An 18935-nucleotide genomic window follows, 5' to 3' on the forward strand; every position below is an offset into this window, starting at 1 on the left:
CCTTTATAGTCCTCTCCACCAATCCGTGCTCTGCTACCCGCACGCCGAGTACGCTGCTCTCCTCCAATCAGGAGTAAGTCCTACAGTTTATTGGTTGAACTGGAGGCAGCTGCGTAGAAGCTGTTTCCCTTCTCAGCGCCATATTGTGGGAGAGCAGATGCATAGAATAAGTCTTAATTCCAGTAACTTAGTCTAGTCCGGGTTGCTCCCCACAGTGTGTATGAGTATATGAGTGTAGGTGTGCTCCTCCCTCCTCTCCTTCTCTTGTGATCGAACTGAGGGCGGGGTGGGTGGCACCAGGTAATCGCCCACGTCCAGGTCCTTCGCTTGGCTCCCTGCCCTGTCACATCAGCTCACACCCGCAGGCTCCAGGGGTCAAGACATGGATAGCTTTTGGGCAGTTTACCCCCAGCGGCCCAGGCGGGGCTCTCGCCCTTGTGCTGCCCCAGGCTGTGTGGGAAGAGGACTGGAGCCACCACTGGGAAGCAGCCTGGAGTGGGGTCGGGGTCTGGGTCAGGTCAGACCCCTCGGGCCGGTGTCTGGGTCAGGCGCGCCTTCTGCAGGATGGCCGAGGGGTGATGGCTCTGCCAGGAGGTGTCTTTTCTCTCTGGGTCTGGGAGCTTCCTACCCCCACCCCCGGAAGCAGGAGGATTTGAGACCTCATGAAGCAGCGTCTGGAAGGAGACCGTGTTCCGGAAAGACCCTTGCATCCGTTTCCAGGCTCCTGCTGGACCCGGCCTGTCACTAGCTGGCCGTGTGGCCCCGGTGAGCTGCACTCCCTCTCTGGCTTCAGTTCTGGAGAGTTCTGGGAGCTCTGTCAACGCCACCACTCAGACCTCACTCTCCTGCCCCATCTTTTCTGCCCCTCAGGCCTGTAAGAGGCTGGGAGAAGCTACTCAACGCCATTTAGTTCTAAGAACGCTAGCAGCCCAAGCCCCTCCCAACTGCTCGGTTGACCTTGTGCAGGTGTGCCCACCTGTGACCTTTGAGGGCTGAGCTGGCTCGGGCCTTGGCGGGGAGGACATGCCATCCCCCTGGGAATCGGCTTGGTAGGGCCCCCGGGGGTCTGGGACCATTGGTGGCCTGGTTATGTGGGGTCGGGGATGGGGCAGGGCACCAAGAACGGCCCAGAGGCTGTGCTGGAGCCGTGTCATCCCCTAACACACCAAAACCTCCTTCCAACGCAATCTGCCTGCTCCAGCCCAGATTCTAAAGGTTTAACCCTAGCACAGTAGGGACTTATGAACTGTGCTGAAGTTTACTGGGTATATTTTATTATATGGTATGTAGTTTACTGTTTATATTAAATAGCCGTTTATCATGCTGCTAAGTTCCATCACAGTGTGTGTTTGCCTGCTCTCACCTTCAATGGCCAGCAGATGGCAGCACAGGAACGCCCCAGGCTCTGGTTTGCCACTGGGGTGAAAAACGCACAAAACATTCTGGTTGGATCAGGCTCAGGGAGGCTGCCCTGCTCCCCACCCCACCCTTCTGGGCTTGGCAGAGGAGTCCAGGGGAGGGGAGGACCCTGCCTGGAAGTTTGCTTGGGAGGTACGTCTGGCAGTGTCCTGGAGCTCTTTTCCTGGGCCCCGTGCCATGGGACGGCACCCATGCCTGACGTGTTGTGAGCGCCTAGCCAGCGTGAGCTGTTCCCACACATGTCCACTTCATTTCATTCTTACAGCAGCCCATTTTACAGATGAGGAAATCGAGGCACGGAGACGTGCCCTCAGCTCGCCATCACCAGGTAGCAGATGACAGCAAAGCTGGGCTTTGAGCCCAGATCTCCCCCAGCGTCCAGTATTGTTGTCTCTGCAGCCCGGGGGTGGGGGGGGAAGGGTGCTTGGTGCTGAATCACAGCAGCACCCAGAAGAAAGTGCACGGCTGCACCTGCCCCAGGCAGGGAACTGGGGAGGTGACTTTGGGGCACGCACGGCACCTGGGCTGAGCAGAAGGGCGGGGACTGAGGTCCAGATGCTGGGCCAGAAGGCAGGAGACCGGAGCTGTGTCTGCTCTGCACTGACCCGGTGCCTGTGACCTTGGGCAGGCCCATGGAGTTCTTGCTGGCACTAAACGAGGCCGCTGGGCCCCCTGGTGCCCTGGGTGTGGCCTCGAGGACCCTATTCCCGCCCACTCCTGTCTCAGCCCCCACCCCCCGTCCCTGCCACAGGCTCTAGTGGTCAGGAGCGCCAGAGGAAGAGGGGCGAGGAGGTGGGGTACAGTGGGGGAAGCTGGGAGAAGGGATGCAGGCTACAGCAGGGGGAGCCACTGGCCTGGGCAAACCCACCTGCTGGAGGCTGAGTAGTCGCCTGGTGCCCCCCACAGTCGCCTGGTGCCCCCCACCCCACCCCGCTGCCCTGCCCAGCCACTAGCTGACCTCTCTGTCCCCCTCTGGCCGAGGGCATGAGCTGGGCTTGGAAGCAGAGGCGCCCGACTGCACTCCTCAGAGCAGCTGGGCAGCGAGTCTGTTCCTGAGCAGGGCTCTGGTCTGAGCCTTGTCTGCCCCACAGGAAAGGGGTAGGCTTGGGGGGTGGGGACCTTGACCACCAGCCCCCCGACCCTGTGTGAGAAATCCAGAGATCAGCTCTGCCCCTGCAGCCCTGCAGAGGCCTGATGGGGAAGGGAGCTGTGGCAGCAAGGCAAAGCCCGTGTGTGTGTGCAGCTGAGTGTGCAGGGGCAGGGTGTGTGCGTGTCTGGTGCGGGTGCATACGCGCAGTTTCCTGCACCCCTCTGGTATTCTGGTGGCGCTTGACTGGCCAAGGGAGGCAGGGCCTATAGGAGGCACAAGGCCCTCGGCAGCGGCACCACTGGCACGATCGGGAGCCCTGACTGTGCCCGGCCTTGGGCCACGCTTCGCCTGCATGATTGAGGGATGCCGTGGGGGAGGCAGCCCTGTTCCCTCTCATTGATAAAGAAGTGCTCGTGTCCCTGAGGTCACACGGCTAGAAACAGGGACCTTGATTCACCCAACAGATTCACTGATGGACGTTTTCTTGAGCACCTACTATGTGCCCGGCCCAGTGCATGACGAGACAGAGCCCGTGACGCAGACAGGCATTCGAGAGAGCAGGGAGCCGTGAGGTCAGCGGTCGCTGAAGCTGGCTCAGCGCCTGCTCCAGGCCAGGACCAGCCAAGGCAGCGGTGGCCACTGAGCCTGCAGGTGGGGCAGGTGGCCTCGGGCCTAGGGAGGGGAGCCTGCGAGGGCCCTGGCGACTGTGTGTCAGGTGGGAGTGGGAGCTCGTGGGGCCCTGTGTTTTAGCCCCGGTCTCCCTTCCACCGCCTGCTGGCCCAGCTGGGCCCGAGGCCGGGGTGGGGTGGGGGGTGATACCCGGTCCCATCCCAGTCCTGCTGAACCAACCTGTGGGCTGGAGCCAGGAGTCGGTGTCTGCTGCGGGTGCCTGGGGATCCTGACATGCATCAGTGCTTGGGTGCCTGGTCTAATGCCAGGCCCCGCTTCCACCCAGAGTCCTCGCCAGTCCCTCTGTGAAATGGGCAGGTTTGCAGCCGCGTGTTCTTGTGGGAGGAAGGGCCCTCTCCTCTCCTGCCTCCAGGCCCTGCCACATGCTGAGGGCCGTGTAGGCCGAGTCCCTGGACAGGAGGGAGGCCCCAGGAGGGGTGGAGGGTACAGGGCAGGAGGAGAGGCTGCCCGAGGCCTGGGGCAGCCGAGGTCCCCTGAGCCCCTGGGGAGTGCTTTACCATGGTATCCCCACCTTGGCCACATGGGCCAGGGGCTGCCCCGGGAGGGGCCCAGCCTTGGCGGCCAGGACTTTTCCCAGGAGTGCAGCTGGGGTGGGGTCTGAGCACCCGATCTCCCCCCCTCCGCCCATGCCTGTCCACCCCAGGCCCCAGCTCAGGGCCTTCATCCCTGTCCCACTGCTGCTCCCAGGCACCACACAGCCTATCCTGGGGGAGCGGTCACAGCCCTCACCTGCCCATACCTTCCCCGAGTGCCCGCCCTGGGGCTGTGTTCTGTCCTCCCGCCCGCCCCGGGGTGGGGGGCTGAGGGGGCAGAGGCCTGGGCCCCGGTAGGGGGTGGAGCCCAGTGACGCAGGGCTGCGGCGGGGAGGCTGCCTGGGCTGGGGCCGAGCCAGAGCCTGTTGCGGCCGCTCTGTCCAGGCCAGATGGCCGCTGGCTCGGGCGGGAGGGGCTGCCGACCCGTGCAGTCGGGGTCCTGGCCCCGGGCGCCGCACTCGGCCCTCGTCCAGGCTGGGCCTTCGGCCGCTGCTTGCCAAGGCCTTGCATCTTCCCTGTGTGGCTTTGGGGTCCCCTTGCCTGCACCCCCACCCCAGGCCCGGACCAGACCCTTCGGTCCCCACCCCACACAAGCCAAACCCAGGGAGGAAACCTAACTGCCTGCTGCCCCCTTTTCTCTACGTACGACTCAGGCTGGGTCAACTCCCGTTCATCCATTCACATCTTCCTTCCTTCATTCATTCACATCTTCCTTCCTTCATTCATTCACATCTTCCTTCCTTCATCCATCCACATCTTCCTTCCTTCATTCCTCCACATCTTCCTTCCTTCATTCATTCACATCTTCCTTCCTTCATTCATTCACATCTTCCTTCCTTCATTCCTCCAGCCAGCACCAGTGGAGGCCCTGCCCTCCACAGGGGAGCATGACCCAAGGACCCTAAGCGCACGTGCCGGCACTGCTGGGGGCGATGACAGAACCCAGGAGGGGCACGTGGGAGGGAGCAGAAAGTTCCAGAAAACATCCTGTGGGGTGAGTGGGTATGGCTGGGTCTGGCTGTGCTGTGCTGGGAGGAGGCCCTGGAGGAGGGAGGCAGGAGGGCTGGAGCCATGTGGCCTGTTTGGTTCTGTGAGGCTTTTGTGAGGGGAGGGGAGTAAACTTCGTGCCCTGGGGTGCTCTGCTCGCGTGCCGACACAGCAACACGGCAAGTCTCCCGGTGACCCAGGGGTGGCCCTGTCACCCCCTTCTCAGACGAGGGGACGGCAGCACTGAGAGTCACTTCTCGATGACATTCTTCCAGTTGGTGGCCGAGCTGGGATTTCTGGTGGGCAGCCTGGCTCCGGACCCCTAGCTGCTTGTCAGGATGACCGCTTCTCCTGCAACATGGCCTCCTCCAGGAAGCCCTCCATCACCGAGTTTGTTTGTTCTGAGTAAGCAACACCCAGATGTGTTAAACGGCCTAAAAACTGTAGGGTCCTCTGAAGATGGACCTGCCGATGCCCACGCCACCAGGTGAGCACGGTATTCTAAGTCCCATTTTGCAGACGAGACACCTTCAGTTCAGAGAAGCTTGTCTGTTGCCCAGCGTCAGTGAGGCAGGCATGAGAGCTAGAGCCATTGTCTGCTGGATTCCCCACCCCTAGCCCCAGCCTTGCCGACTCTGCCCACCCCTGCTTTGACACAATGCTCAGCCTCTGTCTTAAAATATATATATTTATTTAACTGAAAGGCAGAGTGACATAGAGAGAGAGATCTTCCATCCGCTGGTTCACTCCCCAATGGCTGAGGCTGGGCCAGGCCCAAACCAGGAGCCTAGTACTCCATCCAGGTCTCCCACATGGGTGCAGGGGCCCAAGTATTTGGGCCATCACCTGCTGCTTTCCCAGGTGTATCAGCAGGGAGCTGGATCAGAAGTGGGGCAGCCAGGACCCGAACCAGTGCTCTGATATAGGATGCTAGCGTCTTAGGTTGCAGCGTAACCTGCTGCGCCACAATACCAGCCCTCGGCTTATGGTCTTGTCGGTCCTCCACCCCTGCCTTCCCCCATCCAGACAGGGCCTTCCCCTGGGGCCAGCGCCAGATGGCGCCCACAGCAGGGGCACGCCCAGTGTCTGGGGTGAGTGCGGGGCCAGCGGGGGCCCGTGCTGCTGTCTGGGTGCTTTGAGCAGAGTGGATGTGAGGCCTTTGGGATTCTGAGGAATGTTCTAGGGAGCCAGGCTTCAGTATTTCTGTCTGGGGCAGGAAGGGCATCCCAGCAGAGGGAACAGCATGTGCCAAGGGAGCTGATCAAGATCAAGAGATCGCTTTTACGGCGAGACTTGGGAGTTGTTCCTCGGGCGCCAGGAACAATGGCGCTGGCGCTCTTCGGTGTGAGTGAGCAGTTCTGTGTAGATGCTGAGGTGCAGGAGAAAATTCCAAAACATCTGGAAGATACTTAATGGAAAATTACTTGGATAAAGGCTGACTGACTACCAGTGCAGGTCGCTGTCTTCCCATTGAAAGGACAGCTTGCTGAAAAGTGCAGCCATTTCTGGCTAATCCTGGAAGCTTATCTGTATGAAAAGCTATTGAATAAAAACATCCAGAAAGAAAAGGTGGACATGAAAAGAAAACTTAGTTTTGGATTCTACTTTTTATGGGCTTTTTGTTTCCTTTGTAAACAGACTGAAACAGTGGGGTTTTCTTAATGAAAGGTTGTCTTTCAGCTAACTAGCCCTGTAAACAAATATTCTGAATATGACTATTTCATATTTAGTCACCTGTTTGTCTTTAAAATATTTGTAATTAAAATAATATTGAGTTAAATTTATAATGACATGTGGGAAAATCTTTTGTGGGATGTTATTGGAAAAATGGCTGTTTGCTCATCACAGGATTAAGATGGGACACCTTGACTTTATGCTGGGCACTTGTATTTCAGAACTGAATGAAGTAAGAGCAAAGTGGAAATAAAAGAATTATTTGGGGAGGAATGCCACACATGAAAATAAGTGATTGCTAACCAAATCACAGACTACTTAGTCCTATGCTAATTACAACCTTCAAAGTAGGGATGCTCAAACAAAAGAATGGGAACCTGAAAGTTTGTGAGGCATGGTGCCTCATGAAACATCAGGGTTAAAACTAGTAAAATACACATAATGCATTTAGTATGAACAGCAATAGCATCTAACCTAAATGGTTGGGCTTCACATGTAAATAGCTTTGTAAATAAATGCTTACCAAGCCCCCCCCCCCAAAAAAAAAAATCAAGAGATCAAGATCGGGTCACTGTCCTGTTGGCCTGAGTGTGGGCAGGAGATGGGCAGAGAGGGCGGGGTGGGGTGGAGGGACGGGCTGGGGTTGCGACAGGCAGAGGAGCTGGGGCTGGCAGTGCCACGTCCCGCAACGGAGGGCCCGAGCTCAACTCCTGGCTCTGGCTCCTGACTCCAGCCTCCTGCCAATGTCCACCGAGGGAGGCACAGTGACGGCTCAGGTAGGTGGGTCCCTGCCACCCACGTGGGAGACTTGGAGTTCCTGGCTCCTGCCTTTGGCCTGGTCCAGCCTGGGCTGTTGTGGGCATTCGGGGAGTGAACCAGCTGATGAGAGCAAGCTCTCTGTCTCACATAAAAAAGCTAAGTTGGTAAACCAAGGTTTGTCTTTGGAGCCGGGGCTCTGGCATGGGGGCTGGGGCAGTCAGGGAGAGGGGACCTTGCTGAGTGACCTCGAGCAGGTCACGTGCCCTGTCAGAGGTCCCTGAGGGCCCCTCAGGCACGGCCCAGACTCGCTCTGCGGTCGCTGCGGTCCCGTCGTCCTAACAAGCCAAGAGCCCCGGCTGCGTATGGAATCTCTTTAATGCCCGATCTCCAGCTGTCGCGCGTGGCTCTGGTCCACACGGCGCTCACAAGGGCGCCTGCGTGGACATGCTCTTCTTGACTCGCAGGCCCTTCCTCTTCTGTAGCCCCGTCCGGGACAGGCCGGCATCGTGGGCCTGGGCCTGGGCGTGCACATGGCCCAGCTCCGAGGGCGGTGGCCTCAGGGGCATCAGAGGAACCAGCACGGCCACTGGCATCAGCGGCGTCAGCTCGTCCGAGGCCCCAGGGGAGGCGGGGGGCAGCTCGGTGGGATCCAGGTTGGCATCGCTCCAGCCCTCCAAGCTCTCGCTGAGGCCTTCTGGACTGGTGGCTTCGTCCTCAGATACGGGGACAACAGCGGCCGGGTCTTCCCTGGGGGGGCTCTCCAGGTCTCCTGCCCCTTGGTCGACGGCCGCCTCCCACTTGAAGACATCTCTGCCTTCCTGCTTCTGCTCAAAGCTGCACAGCGCTGCCACAGACAAGGTAGGTGTCCTGGCTCTGCCCTGACCGCTCCAGAAGAGGCCAAGTTCCTGGCGGCAGGCGGCCAAGGCCAGGCTGGTGAGCAGGGTGCTGGACACCAAGTAGAGCAGGGCAGGCTGGCCCATCTCCATGAGGACCATGGCCCCGAAGGTGGCCAGCAGGCCCACAGCATAGGCCACGGTGCAGGCCACGAAGTAGAGCTGGCGGGAGTGGACTTGCACGTCGAAGCGGTGACAGTAGGCGACCAGGAAGCCAGGGACCACGATGTCCCCGAAGCCGAGGATGGAGAAGGGCTGGTCGCACAGCGTCAAGGCCGAGAAGCTGAGCCGGGGCACTTTGAGCACCATGGGCAGCCGCTCCGGGCTCGAGGAGTGTGCGGGGCCCGAGGCCACCTCCACCATGATGCTCTCGCCGGTGCCGGTGAAGAGGGGCGTGACGAACACGAAGAAGACGTCGAAGGCCAGCAGGGCCAGCAGGAAGGAGGCGCAGTTCCGCAGCGTGGGCAGCCGCACGCGCCGCAGGACGAAGAGGCAGTAGGCCACGCCCAGCGCGTCCTGCAGGAGCCACGCCCAGCGGTCCTGGTTGCGGCAGGCGACCCAGAGCAGGGTCACCGCGGCGCACAGGCCCAGCAGCAGCAGCAGGGGCAGCTGCGGGCAGGCCTGGCGGTGGCGCCGCGGCAGGTGGCGCACCAGGGGCTCCAGGCAGCTGTAGAGGCCGGTGCCGGCGCCCAGCCCGAAGATCCCGATCATGACGTAGACGAAGCGGTCGTAGAAGAAGTAGAGCAGCAGCATGATGGAGCAGGATATGGCGACCACAGCGCCCGTCATGGCTGGCGTGAAGTCCACGGCGCCGTCGGCGTCCTCTTCCTCCAGGGCCCCCCAGCCCCTCGCGGCTGCGGCGGCTCCCGGCTGATGTTGTCCGCCGGGCCCCCCTCCCCCTCGGGCCCGGCGCCGCAGCAGCTGGTCGGCCTCGGTCAGGCCAGCCCAGTAGCCGCCCAGGGCCACGGTGCCTACAGCCAGGATGAAGATGATGACCATGTTGACGTCGATGATGGGCTCGGGGGGCGCGTACATGGCCACGTGGACGCCGCCGTGGCCGTGGGTGTGACTGAGGATGTCCAGCATGTCGGTGTAGCGCAGCACGGCCACGGGGATGGTGAGGTCGGGCAGGGGCTGGCGGGGGTCCCGGGCCGCGGGGGTGGTGTCTGAACACTGCTGGTCCTGGACCCGGCTCACGATCAGTAGCCCGTGGGCGCCCTGACCCTGCGCCAGCCAGCCCTTGGCATAGAAGCTACAGTTGCCTCTCATGACCATGGCGGTGGTGTGGCGGAGGGGCTGCTGGTCTGGGGGGCTGGGCCGGGCCTGGTGGAAGGCGTCCCCGCCCGGGCACCAGGGCGTCGCGGTGCTGATGTGCAGGGGCAGGAGCGGGGCGTGCTGCAGGTCCCGAGGGAGGTCGACGTAATCAGAATTGAACAGGACACAGTAGTCTTTGCTCCAGTTGTCCGACACCACGTGGACCACGCCATACTCCCCCCGGGCCGCCGTGCTGGCGAGGAGGAGGAGGAGGAGGGAGCCCGTGGGGAGGAGGAGACCCAGGCACGCCATCTTCCTCGGCCGTCTACTACGTTGTCCCGAGGCGGCAGCTGCCTTCTGCCCACTTCCCCTCCCAGGAGCGGGTGTGGCCTTGTGTCACAGAGCAGCGCGGCCCCCTGTCCTGGAAACCAGGGCCACACCTACCCAGTCATAAAGCTGTGGCAGGGTCTCTCTCTGGACTCTGTCCCCCAGCCTGGCTCCAGGCTCAGCTCCTGCCCCGGGGGGCCAGACCTGCCTGAAACACGAAGTGATGGCACCCTGGGCCCTCTGCTCCTGATGCACCAGCCATCATGGGCAGGCATTGCTCCTCTCTGGACAAAGACGTAAGGGCGTTGGACCAGAGAGGGGCTGAGGTCCCCGAGCTCTGAGCACTTATCCTGTGCCAGGTCCCTTGTCTGTGTTCACTGTGTCCCTGCAAAGGGGACTGGGGCCATAGGCCACCCCTCGGAGCTGGCTGCTTTCCCACTGGGCACACGGCCGCAAATTGTTTCCAGCCTGCCTGGCAGCGGAATGACCACGTGACCTGGCTTTGCCGGTGGAAACCGAGCAGAAGTGATGGGAGCCCTCAGGGGCCTGGGCTGATGGGGGTGTGGCGCCTTGTCCATTCTCCCTGTCCCTCTCTCCAGTCACTCGAGGATGGGCTGTGCCCCAGCTTTGACGACAAGGAGGAGAAGGATGTCATGAGGGACGGGGAAGAAGAGTATGTGTTGGGGGGGGGGGCCTGGGTGCCTGCACAGAGCCAGCGCCTGCGACCCAGGCTCTGACGACAGAGAAACTGGCTTCCCGTGGGTCTCTGTCCCAAAGCACCCATGTCCCCGGCGAGGAAGACTGAGGCTGACAGCCCCGGCTGTAGCTCAGAGGCTCTTGTGTGGGTCACACCGTGGGCTCTTGATGTCTCTGGGACATTCGGAGCTGGATTCTGTGCCACCCTCCCTGCCCTGCCCCTGAGGCCGGCCGGGTAGAGTTCCCACCGAGAGAGGGAACTTGACGAAGCCCGGAGCCCCAGGCCTGGGCTCTGCACACCCAGCTCCGCCCGCGCCCTCGCTCAGGCCGCCTGGGACCACCCTCGCAGGCCACTCCAGGCCCCCATGAGGTGGGGGTGGTGCAGGTAGGGGCTGGTCCAGGCAGCTGGTATGTGGGTGGGGGCGCCTGGGGCCTGGAACCCGAGGGAGGGGTTTGGGGACTGGGCAGGGGATTTGGCTTCCAATGTTCCTGTGCTCTCCCCGCCAGTCTGTGGCCATCCCTGCCACCTCCTGGCCAGACCCAGCTTCTTTCTTTAAGCAGCTCCGCTGCTGGCCGCCAGCAGGGCAGCGGGCGCACAGTGGCTCTGGATAACTGTTTCAGGACAGGGCTCTGGCCCAGGGCCGGAGCACAGCGAGAGTCCAAGCTCAGATGCACGCGCCTCCCCCGCCAGTGCGGCTCTCAGCCCCCAGCCCTCAGCTCCAGCCTGAGGCCTCTGGGCCCTGCTCTGCTCCCTGCCCCAGGCCCCTGACAGCACAGCCCCTGCCAACTTCACCCCTGCTTCCAGAAAAACATAGCCCCTTCTTTTTCTCTAAGATTTACTTATTTATTTGAAAGACAGTGTTACAGGGAGTAGAAAGAGATCTTCCACACACTGGTTCACACCCAAATGACCACAATGGCTGGGGCTGGGCTAGGCCAAAGCCAGGAACCTGGAACTCCATCCAGATTTCCCACATGGGTGCAGGGGCCCAAGCACTTGTGCCATCTTCTGCTGCTTTCCCAGGCACATTAGCAGAGAGCTGCATCAGAAGTGGAGCAGCCGGGACTCGAACTGGTGCCCATATGGGATGCTGGCACCGCAGGAGGGCTGTTTAACCCAGTGTTCCACAGCGCCGGCCCCTAGGGTCCATGCTAGTGGCCTCGTCTTGACTTGATTACATTGGCACAGACCCTGTTTCCAAGTGAGGTCCTATTTGCAGCTGACCCCATAACACACAGCGTGCAGAGCGCCCCCATCTCTCCTGAAGCACCTCCTCTGCCAGGAGTCCGACCCTTGTCGCTCTGAGTCATCTCCCTGGGAAATCCGCATGGACCAGTCGCAATCTCCAGCCCCGGCTGCCAGGCTGTGAAGTGGCAGTGACCTGAAGTGACCTCACCTTGCAGAGCAGTCGCAGGCAGAGCCAGTCGGGACCTGGCAGCCTCCTCCCACCCAATTGTTCGCATTTGTCTCATCCACATCTAAATTGACAGCAATGTTTTCGTGACTCATATCGTGTCTTTGAAAGCATTCAGCTGACTGGCATGAGAAACGTCTCTCCTTGTTTGTATACTTCTGATTCATCCATTAATATAGCATTTAATTGGATCACAAACAGTAATTACAGTGGCGAGGGAACTGTTGGAAACATGTCCAGGAACAGGCAAATTCTGTCGGACTCATTCCACTGACACGAACTGTCCAGAAGAGGCCCCTTGACTGGCGGGGGCCAGCGGCTGTGGCTGTGGCTGTGGTGGGGGGGGACGCGGCAGCTGCCGGCTAGGGCTGGGGTGGGACAGCCTCCCGGCCTCTGTGCTGGTGATGGCCGCGTGGCATTGCCAGTGGAGCTTTGATTGACACGGAATCACTGTACATACTTAATGGGGTGTGAACACATTGAATGCCATTGAATTGTGCACTTGAACGTGGTTGGAATGGCAAGCCTGTTGTATGTGTTTTATCACAATAGGAAAATAAAACAAGGGCCAATTCCAATCTCTCCAGTGGCACTGTTGCCACCTGCTCCCTCCCCGTAGTGCTGGAAAAGAAGCTGTCAGAGGCAAGAGCCCAAGGTCGGCCCCTCCATGCCCAGCCACCCTCGCTGGATGCCCACTGGTACCTGAGGCCACCTCCCACTGTCTCTGTCCCCACCTGCCTGGGCCCAGTGGGTGGGAGGCTGGGCAGCAGGGGTCTCCAGGATCTCCAGGATGCCTTGGGGGACAGAGGGATGGGGTTGCAGTCTGGCAGCCAGGGGGCGGGGAGGGTCTCTGGAGCCATCTCCAGTGATGTCATTGGTGTCCCCCATACACAGAGAGCTCTGGAAAACAGACTTGGCCCAGCAGGACCTACAGGGATTGGCTGGCAAGGGTAGGGGTAGGGGTGGGGTGATGCTCTGAGGTAGGTGGGGACAGGCTGGGGACGCTGGGGGTGGGGCCGAGGAGTGGGTTGCCTGAGACCCCGGCAGCCAGGCTCTGAGTGCTGTAGGGCCACAGATGCAGTAAGTGGAATCTCCCTGGGTGGGGGCATTGGAAATAGCGGGGCAGGCAGGGCAACCTTGCTGGAGCACCTGCGGGGTAGGATTAGGGGGAGATGCCCTGGAGGCTGGGGGCCCTCGGGCAGGTCTCTCAGTCTCTGGGTGCGTTCAATGGCGTGAAGACCAGATGATCCACACGGGAGGGGCTTTTCTGCCGGTCCACTGCCGGAAGCACCTCTTCAGTGTGGGCCGAGATTGGGCAGCTGAGTTTGAGGCCAGGCGCTGCATGAGCTGACCCTGAGATGATACCCCGGGGCTGGGGGCCCCCCACCACCTGCGTGGGTGCGGGGTGGTGACGCCGGCTCCTGGCAGCCATGGCTGCGCTGTTTGCAGGCACCGCAAGGGTAGGGGATGTGTGGATGCACAGCCCACATCACTCCCACCCAGCGGGACTCTGTGCTGGACTCTGGCTAGCGCCGCCTTCCTGGGGACACTCAGAAATCTGGGGCCTCCTCACTGCCCTCCTGACCCACGGCTACCCCGGCAGCCCTGGCCTCTGAGAAGCTGGAGCCCCCAGACTTGGGCAGCAGAGGGTAGAGTCCTGGACTCTCAGGAGCCACCAGCCCGGTCCTCAGCGGACCCAGTGGGCAGGGTCCCGTGGCAAGGGGCCAGCTGACCGTGAGACAGTGCGCCCTGTGAAGGGCTGGGGGTTGCGAGGCCTTGGGCAGATGCCCGCACCGCAGTTCAGGTGGGTTGTGTGGGCTCCGAGACCTCCCTCCTCCCCTCCCTGGCCCGGTGCCCAGAGGGTGGGGCTGACCGGCCAATGGCAGTGGGGACTGATGTGGCCCGGAGGGGAGTCCCTGGACACTCAGGGACAGCCGAGCCTGAGCTGGGTTTTCCTCTGCTGCTGTCCGGCACCCAGGAGGAGGGTCTCGGTGTGTGGGGGGGAGATAGATGCAGGTGGGGGACGCCGTGGGCTCTGGTGTGGAGAGGAATACTTCCGGGTGATGCAGGGTCTCGAGGTGCCCAGCGAGCTCTGGCTTTCAGGCTGTCCCCGGCCGTGCTGGAAGGAGGCCCCTCTCCGCAGAGGCTCTGGATGGGAGGAGCCCGACCTCCCAGGCCTCCTCCCGCTTGCCTGGGGCTCCCCAGCCGCTCCATTTCTCTGAGCACTGCCAGCCTGGGCGCCCTCCCACAGTGTCACGGCCGGGCCCTTCCCTCAACCGGGCACACACAGCAAAGGTGACACCGCCCAGGGACAGCCTTGTCAGGTGAAAGGCAGAGGTGAGTAAGACGTCTCCCCGGAGGTCAGCAGGGACCCTTGTGGGGCTTCTCTCCTTCCCCAAACGCCTTCCAAGGCCCTTTGGAAGCCATGGGCCCATTGCTGTCCCAGCATGCTCTGGGCCCCACCCCATCTCTAAAAGGGTAGCTTAGGGAACCGGCAGAGCAGGGCCTCCAGCCATCCGGGACTCTTCCCTGGGTCCAGCGCCACTCCAACCTGGGTTCTCTCCTCTGGCAGGAGCTGTGGAGCACCCCCCCCCCCATGCATGCATGCACACACACACACACACACTCACACACATGCATGCACACAATACATTCACACGTCATATGCACGCACACACACACGCATGCACACAATACATTCACACACACACATGCACACACGCACAGGCCCTGTCAGCCAGACCCAGGGGCGAGGCCCAGGCTGTGTGCACCGGGGTGGAGTCCTGCTGTCCCACCCACCCTGGGCTCCTCTCACACTGACCCCCATGGGCCTGCCAGCCCTCCCTGCAGACCATGTCATGTGGAAAACGCAGAGGAACTGAAGCTGCCTGGGGCAGCCCCCCACAGTGGCCGACGGGAGTCGATGTCTCAGTACCCAGCGCCCTTCAGGCCGGGGTGCTCCACACCCCAGAGGGCCCCCACCCTCCTGGGCCTCCCTTCCCCCAAGTCCACACTAGAACCTTGTCTCAAGGAGGCTCCGAGCCAGGTCAGCAGTGACAGCCCATGCGACTCGTGCATGCATCCTAGACTTCTACTCCTCACTCAGCGCCTGTCCTGAGGCCCACTCCCGCCCATCGCCACCGCCCCCCTTGGCTGAAGCCGGCCCCTCACCCGTGGCATCCTTCCCTGCATGGCTAATCCAGCCATGGCCACCTCCTTGCCCAGAACTGTCCCTTCCTCGCAGGGCCCTGCTGCAGCCCAGGGCTCACCTCACACCTGCTCTCCATGGGGTGTGATGGTGCCAGCCTCCAGAGACCCCTGGAGGGGAGGCCCCCTCCCCCACTGCCCCGGCAAAGTCCAGGCCTCCACAAATGCCGGTTGCAAAGATAACTGTTATTATTCCCATCGGCTCCCTCCTCGGAGCCAACATCTTCATCCCAAGAGCCCCCTGTCCAGAGACCTGCTCGGGCTGCCCAACCCCTTGGCACGTTTGGGTGGGCAGAGGCTGGGCCAGTCCGCGTGCGGTGGGAAAGCCAGCACTGGTCTCTGGGTGCCCCCAGAGCCACTGCATACCAGGGCACTCGGCAGAGGGGCCCCACGCCTGCCTTTGCCCAGCTCACGAGCCTGCCCCAGAGCGGGTGGCTGCAGGGCCCCCGGGACCTTCTGCCTGCCTCAAAGGAGGGCTGGCCTTGGCTGGGGCCCACCATGACTGTCCCCCATCCTCCCATGAGAGGAGAGCCACCAGGGCCGGGAGGTGACAGGAGCTGGGGGTGCCATGGCCTGCAGGCAGCAAACGCCCTAGAGCAGCAGGGCAGGGCGTTTCTGGAGAAAGTGTCACAGCATCAGTGACCATCGGGTGGCCTGGGAGGGACTTCTGGCAATGCAGCCCGACCACGTCACCCAGCTCCTAATGATGTCTCCAGGGCTCCTGACCTCATGGTCTTGGTTCCCTGTCCAGAGGCATCACCGGGACCTGGAGCTGGCATCATGGTCATTGGAGCTGTCCTGAGAGTTTCCCATGATTCCCTGGGGCAAAAGACCCCCTCCCCCCACAAACTTGGCTGCTGAGGGTGCTGGGTCTCCAGTGGGTGGGGGTCAGTCTGTGCTCTGGGAGAAGGCGGCTCCCACTGTGGGGTCTCCAGCCTCCATTCCTGTTCCCATCCCACAGGGAGGATCGGGGCCCAGCCCAGTCCTACGGGTCAATTTGCCATCGTGCGCCTAGAGCTGTTAGCCAGGGCAGGGTGGTCCTGGCCCTCCCAGGCTGTCCTGGCCGCTGCTCCTGGGGCAGGGCCGTGGGGACGTGCTGGTGGCTCCACAGACGGGGGTCGGCAGGCCTGGCCATCACACTCCCAGCCGTAGATGTCCGGGGGCCGTTCGGTGGCCCTGCAGCTCAGAGCGCTGTGGACTGCTTGACGCTGTGGAAGCTGACGCGGGTGGGGGAGGTGGGGATGGACATGGCGCGGGCCACACGGGCACGGATCGAGTGCTTGTCCTGCCACCGGTGCCACCTCTTCCGGATGGCAGAGCGGACCTGTGGGCGGGGGCAGCGTATGACGCCGAGCCCGGAGCTCAGGACCCCTCCCCGCCCCTGGGCTGCCACGAGGAGCTGTCCAGGTGTGCAGGATACAGGGGCCACTGCCGATTTCCATATTTGTTGGGACAGTTTCCCAGGGGTCCCAAGGAAGGGGCACCTCTAATTCATACAAAGGCGCCCTCTGGCCTTTGCCACACAGATTGCCCACCTTCAACCCACACGTGGCCCCTGGCCCAGGGCTTGTGGGCGAGGCTGACACCCCAGCTTCCGGCCCCTGTGCCCACTGCCCCTGACAGCAAGAGTAGGGGTAGAGCGGGCAGTATTAGGGACCCTCAGCCATCCGGAGCCAGGGCGCTGGTCCTCACCTCACTGTTGAGGAAACAGTAGAACACGGACACAAAGAAGCCCTGGGGAGGAGAGAGAAGGCCGGTCAAAGGCCCGGGGGCGCCCCCTTCCCGTCCCCAGCTTCCTGAGCGCGGGCTCGAGGCTGTACCTGGAAGGATTCCAGGAAGGAGTTGAAATAGATGAAGACGACGCGGGAGACCTCGTCCTCGCCGGGGTGCACGAAGAACAGCATGTAGGTGATGCCCAGCAGCGGCAGCAGCACCAGCGTGGCCTTCACAGCCTTCCTGGGGTCGGGCGAGGGCGGCCGAGTCAGGCCCCGCCCAGGAGGATGGCCGGCGCGGGGGCGGGGAGGCGGGGACCACCTACCTGTACTGGATGGTCTCAGATGTGGTGGACGCCCGGAGTTTGGTCATGAGGATGCGGACGATGTTGAAGAGGAAGATGAAATTGATCTGCAGTGGGAGTGCGGGGGGCTGGGCGGTGGGGGCTGGCCGGGCCCCTCTGGCCTTGGCCCCTCCCCGCCGTTCTCTTTCCAGCTCATTCATGCTGGCACCTCCCCTCCTGGGGTGGCCCCTCTCCTGTCCGCAGGGAGGAGGGGGGTCACCCCTCCCTGCTGTGCCCTGGCCCCTGCCCTCGTCCCGGCTCTTACCAGCAGGACCAAGATCATGGGCCCTTGGTAGATGTAGTCCGTGTACACCCCCGGCCTTTTGCCAAACCAGCACCTAGAGGGCCAGAGAGGGCGGGGCCACCTGAGTCCACTCCAGTAGCACAGGGAGGGGCGGTGCTTGGCCGGGGCAGGGCTGGGGCTGAAAGCCAGGAGCGGGGTGCCCCCATTTCAACCCTGGTGGCAGGTCAAGCCACCTTATCCCACTGCAGGGCCTCAGTGATCCTGTCTGTAGAATGGACAGCACCCTCCATGGACAGCAGTCAAATGGGAGACAAGCAGTACAGCAGGGAGACCCAACCACCCCGGCTTCCTCAGCTCTGCCCGTGGCCCCTGCTGTAGCTGAGCACTCCCGCTGGGGGCTGCTGGGGAGGGAGGGAGGGCGTGCCCCCCAGCAATCTCTGACTCCAAGGGGCTGCGGCCTGAACCACCGAGAGGGGACACTCCACAGGCACCACCTGTGCAAGAGGCACAGCTGCTCAGCATTTCCCTAAATCTCCCTCCAACGAGCTCCGCGGCCTTGTGCGCGTGCAGATCCACAATGGGCATCTCATGATGCTTCCAAAAACCGGAAATGGGCTTTTTTTTTTCGTGAAAGCGCCTGGTTTTTTAAAAGTTGGCTACAAAACTCAAGTTCTCAAAAAGCCCCAGGTAGGCCAAATGGTCTGGCCTTTCTTTGAGCCCGCACGCTCCAGATCCCTTCTGCTGCAGTGTCTGCATCCCACCACCAGGTGGGGCCACTCAGACGCTCTTCCTCCGCTCCTGCAGACCGCACACGCCCTGCTCACCTGCAGGCACTGGCACCACCTCCTGGGCTGTTTACTCCCCCTGCTCCTGCCCTGGGCGCAGGCCCCTGACCGTATCTCCCGCAGCTGGCTCCCGGCTGAGACCCCCAACTCCCACCAGCTGCGCAGACACAGTGGGTACTGAGCCTGTGTTGGGAGGCGTCATCCTCACAAACCCAACAGGTAACTTTCCAGGCCCCTTGTCGAGCCCAGTGGGGCTGAGCTGCCTTCTCCCCACCCCTGTGGGGGAAGCAGAGGGGCTGTGGATGGAGGCCGCCTGGACGCAGGTGGGACAGCGGGGGCTGGAATGCTCCTGTGGCAGAGATCTGCCCCCACCACCACCACCATGGCCGCCTCTCGCTGTGGTTCTCCAACCTCGGCTGTGCACTGGCATCCGTTTTCTAAAAATCCCAGCGCCCAGCCTCCCGCAACTCCTGACCTGTCACGTTGAACTCTCCGGGGCAGAGCCCAGGCAGGCACAGAGACGGCGATCTCCCATCTGCTGGTTCACTCCCTGAACACCCACAACCGCCGGGGCGGGGCCAGGCAGAAGCCAGGAGCCTGGAACTCCATCCTGGTCTCCCATGTGGGTGGCAGGAGCTCTAACCACTGAGCCATCACCTGCTGCCTCTCAGGGCGCACAGTAACAGGAAGCTGGATTTGAGCTGGGACTCAACTCCGGGCTCTCTGACATGGGCGTGGGTATCCCGAGTGGTGCCTTAACCACTGCACCCAACGCCCACTCCGTGGGTGCTCTTCATAGCTTGCTAGGTGCGTCGAGCCCACCGTCGGGGGTGGGGACACCGGAGCCTACTTTATGAGGATCCATGGGGCTGCTGCACTGGAACGAGTCCCAAGGCCTTCTGGGTT

General features: G+C 62.1%; 2 protein-coding genes across 2 annotated transcripts in view; both read right to left on the minus strand.

Annotated features, from left to right (window-relative positions):
- Nucleotides 1-6028: 6028 nt before the first annotated feature.
- Nucleotides 6029-9686, minus strand: SPPL2C (signal peptide peptidase like 2C). Its single transcript, XM_008271643.4, has one exon. It carries the CDS (start codon nucleotides 9609-9611, stop codon nucleotides 7575-7577), a length of 2037 nt encoding a protein of 678 aa, XP_008269865.3. The 5' UTR covers nucleotides 9612-9686; the 3' UTR covers nucleotides 6029-7574.
- A 6441-nt stretch (nucleotides 9687-16127) lies between these two features.
- The window catches only part of CRHR1 (corticotropin releasing hormone receptor 1), a 34311-nt gene continuing 31503 nt past the window's right edge, over nucleotides 16128-18935 (minus strand). The window contains 5 exon segments of the mRNA NM_001163115.2: nucleotides 16128-16268; nucleotides 16637-16678; nucleotides 16765-16900; nucleotides 16983-17068; nucleotides 17266-17338. Coding sequence (NP_001156587.1) covers nucleotides 16128-16268; nucleotides 16637-16678; nucleotides 16765-16900; nucleotides 16983-17068; nucleotides 17266-17338 — 478 coding nt within the window.

The sequence above is a fragment of the Oryctolagus cuniculus genome, chromosome 17, assembly GCF_964237555.1.
Source record: "Oryctolagus cuniculus chromosome 17, mOryCun1.1, whole genome shotgun sequence".
NCBI classification, from domain to species: domain Eukaryota; kingdom Metazoa; phylum Chordata; class Mammalia; order Lagomorpha; family Leporidae; genus Oryctolagus; species Oryctolagus cuniculus.

What these genes read in the sequence shown, in the direction of transcription:
- SPPL2C (XM_008271643.4), bottom strand. Translation starts at nt 9,611, where the DNA reads ATGGCGTGCCTGGGTCTCCTCCTCCCCACGGGCTCCCTCCTCCTCCTC.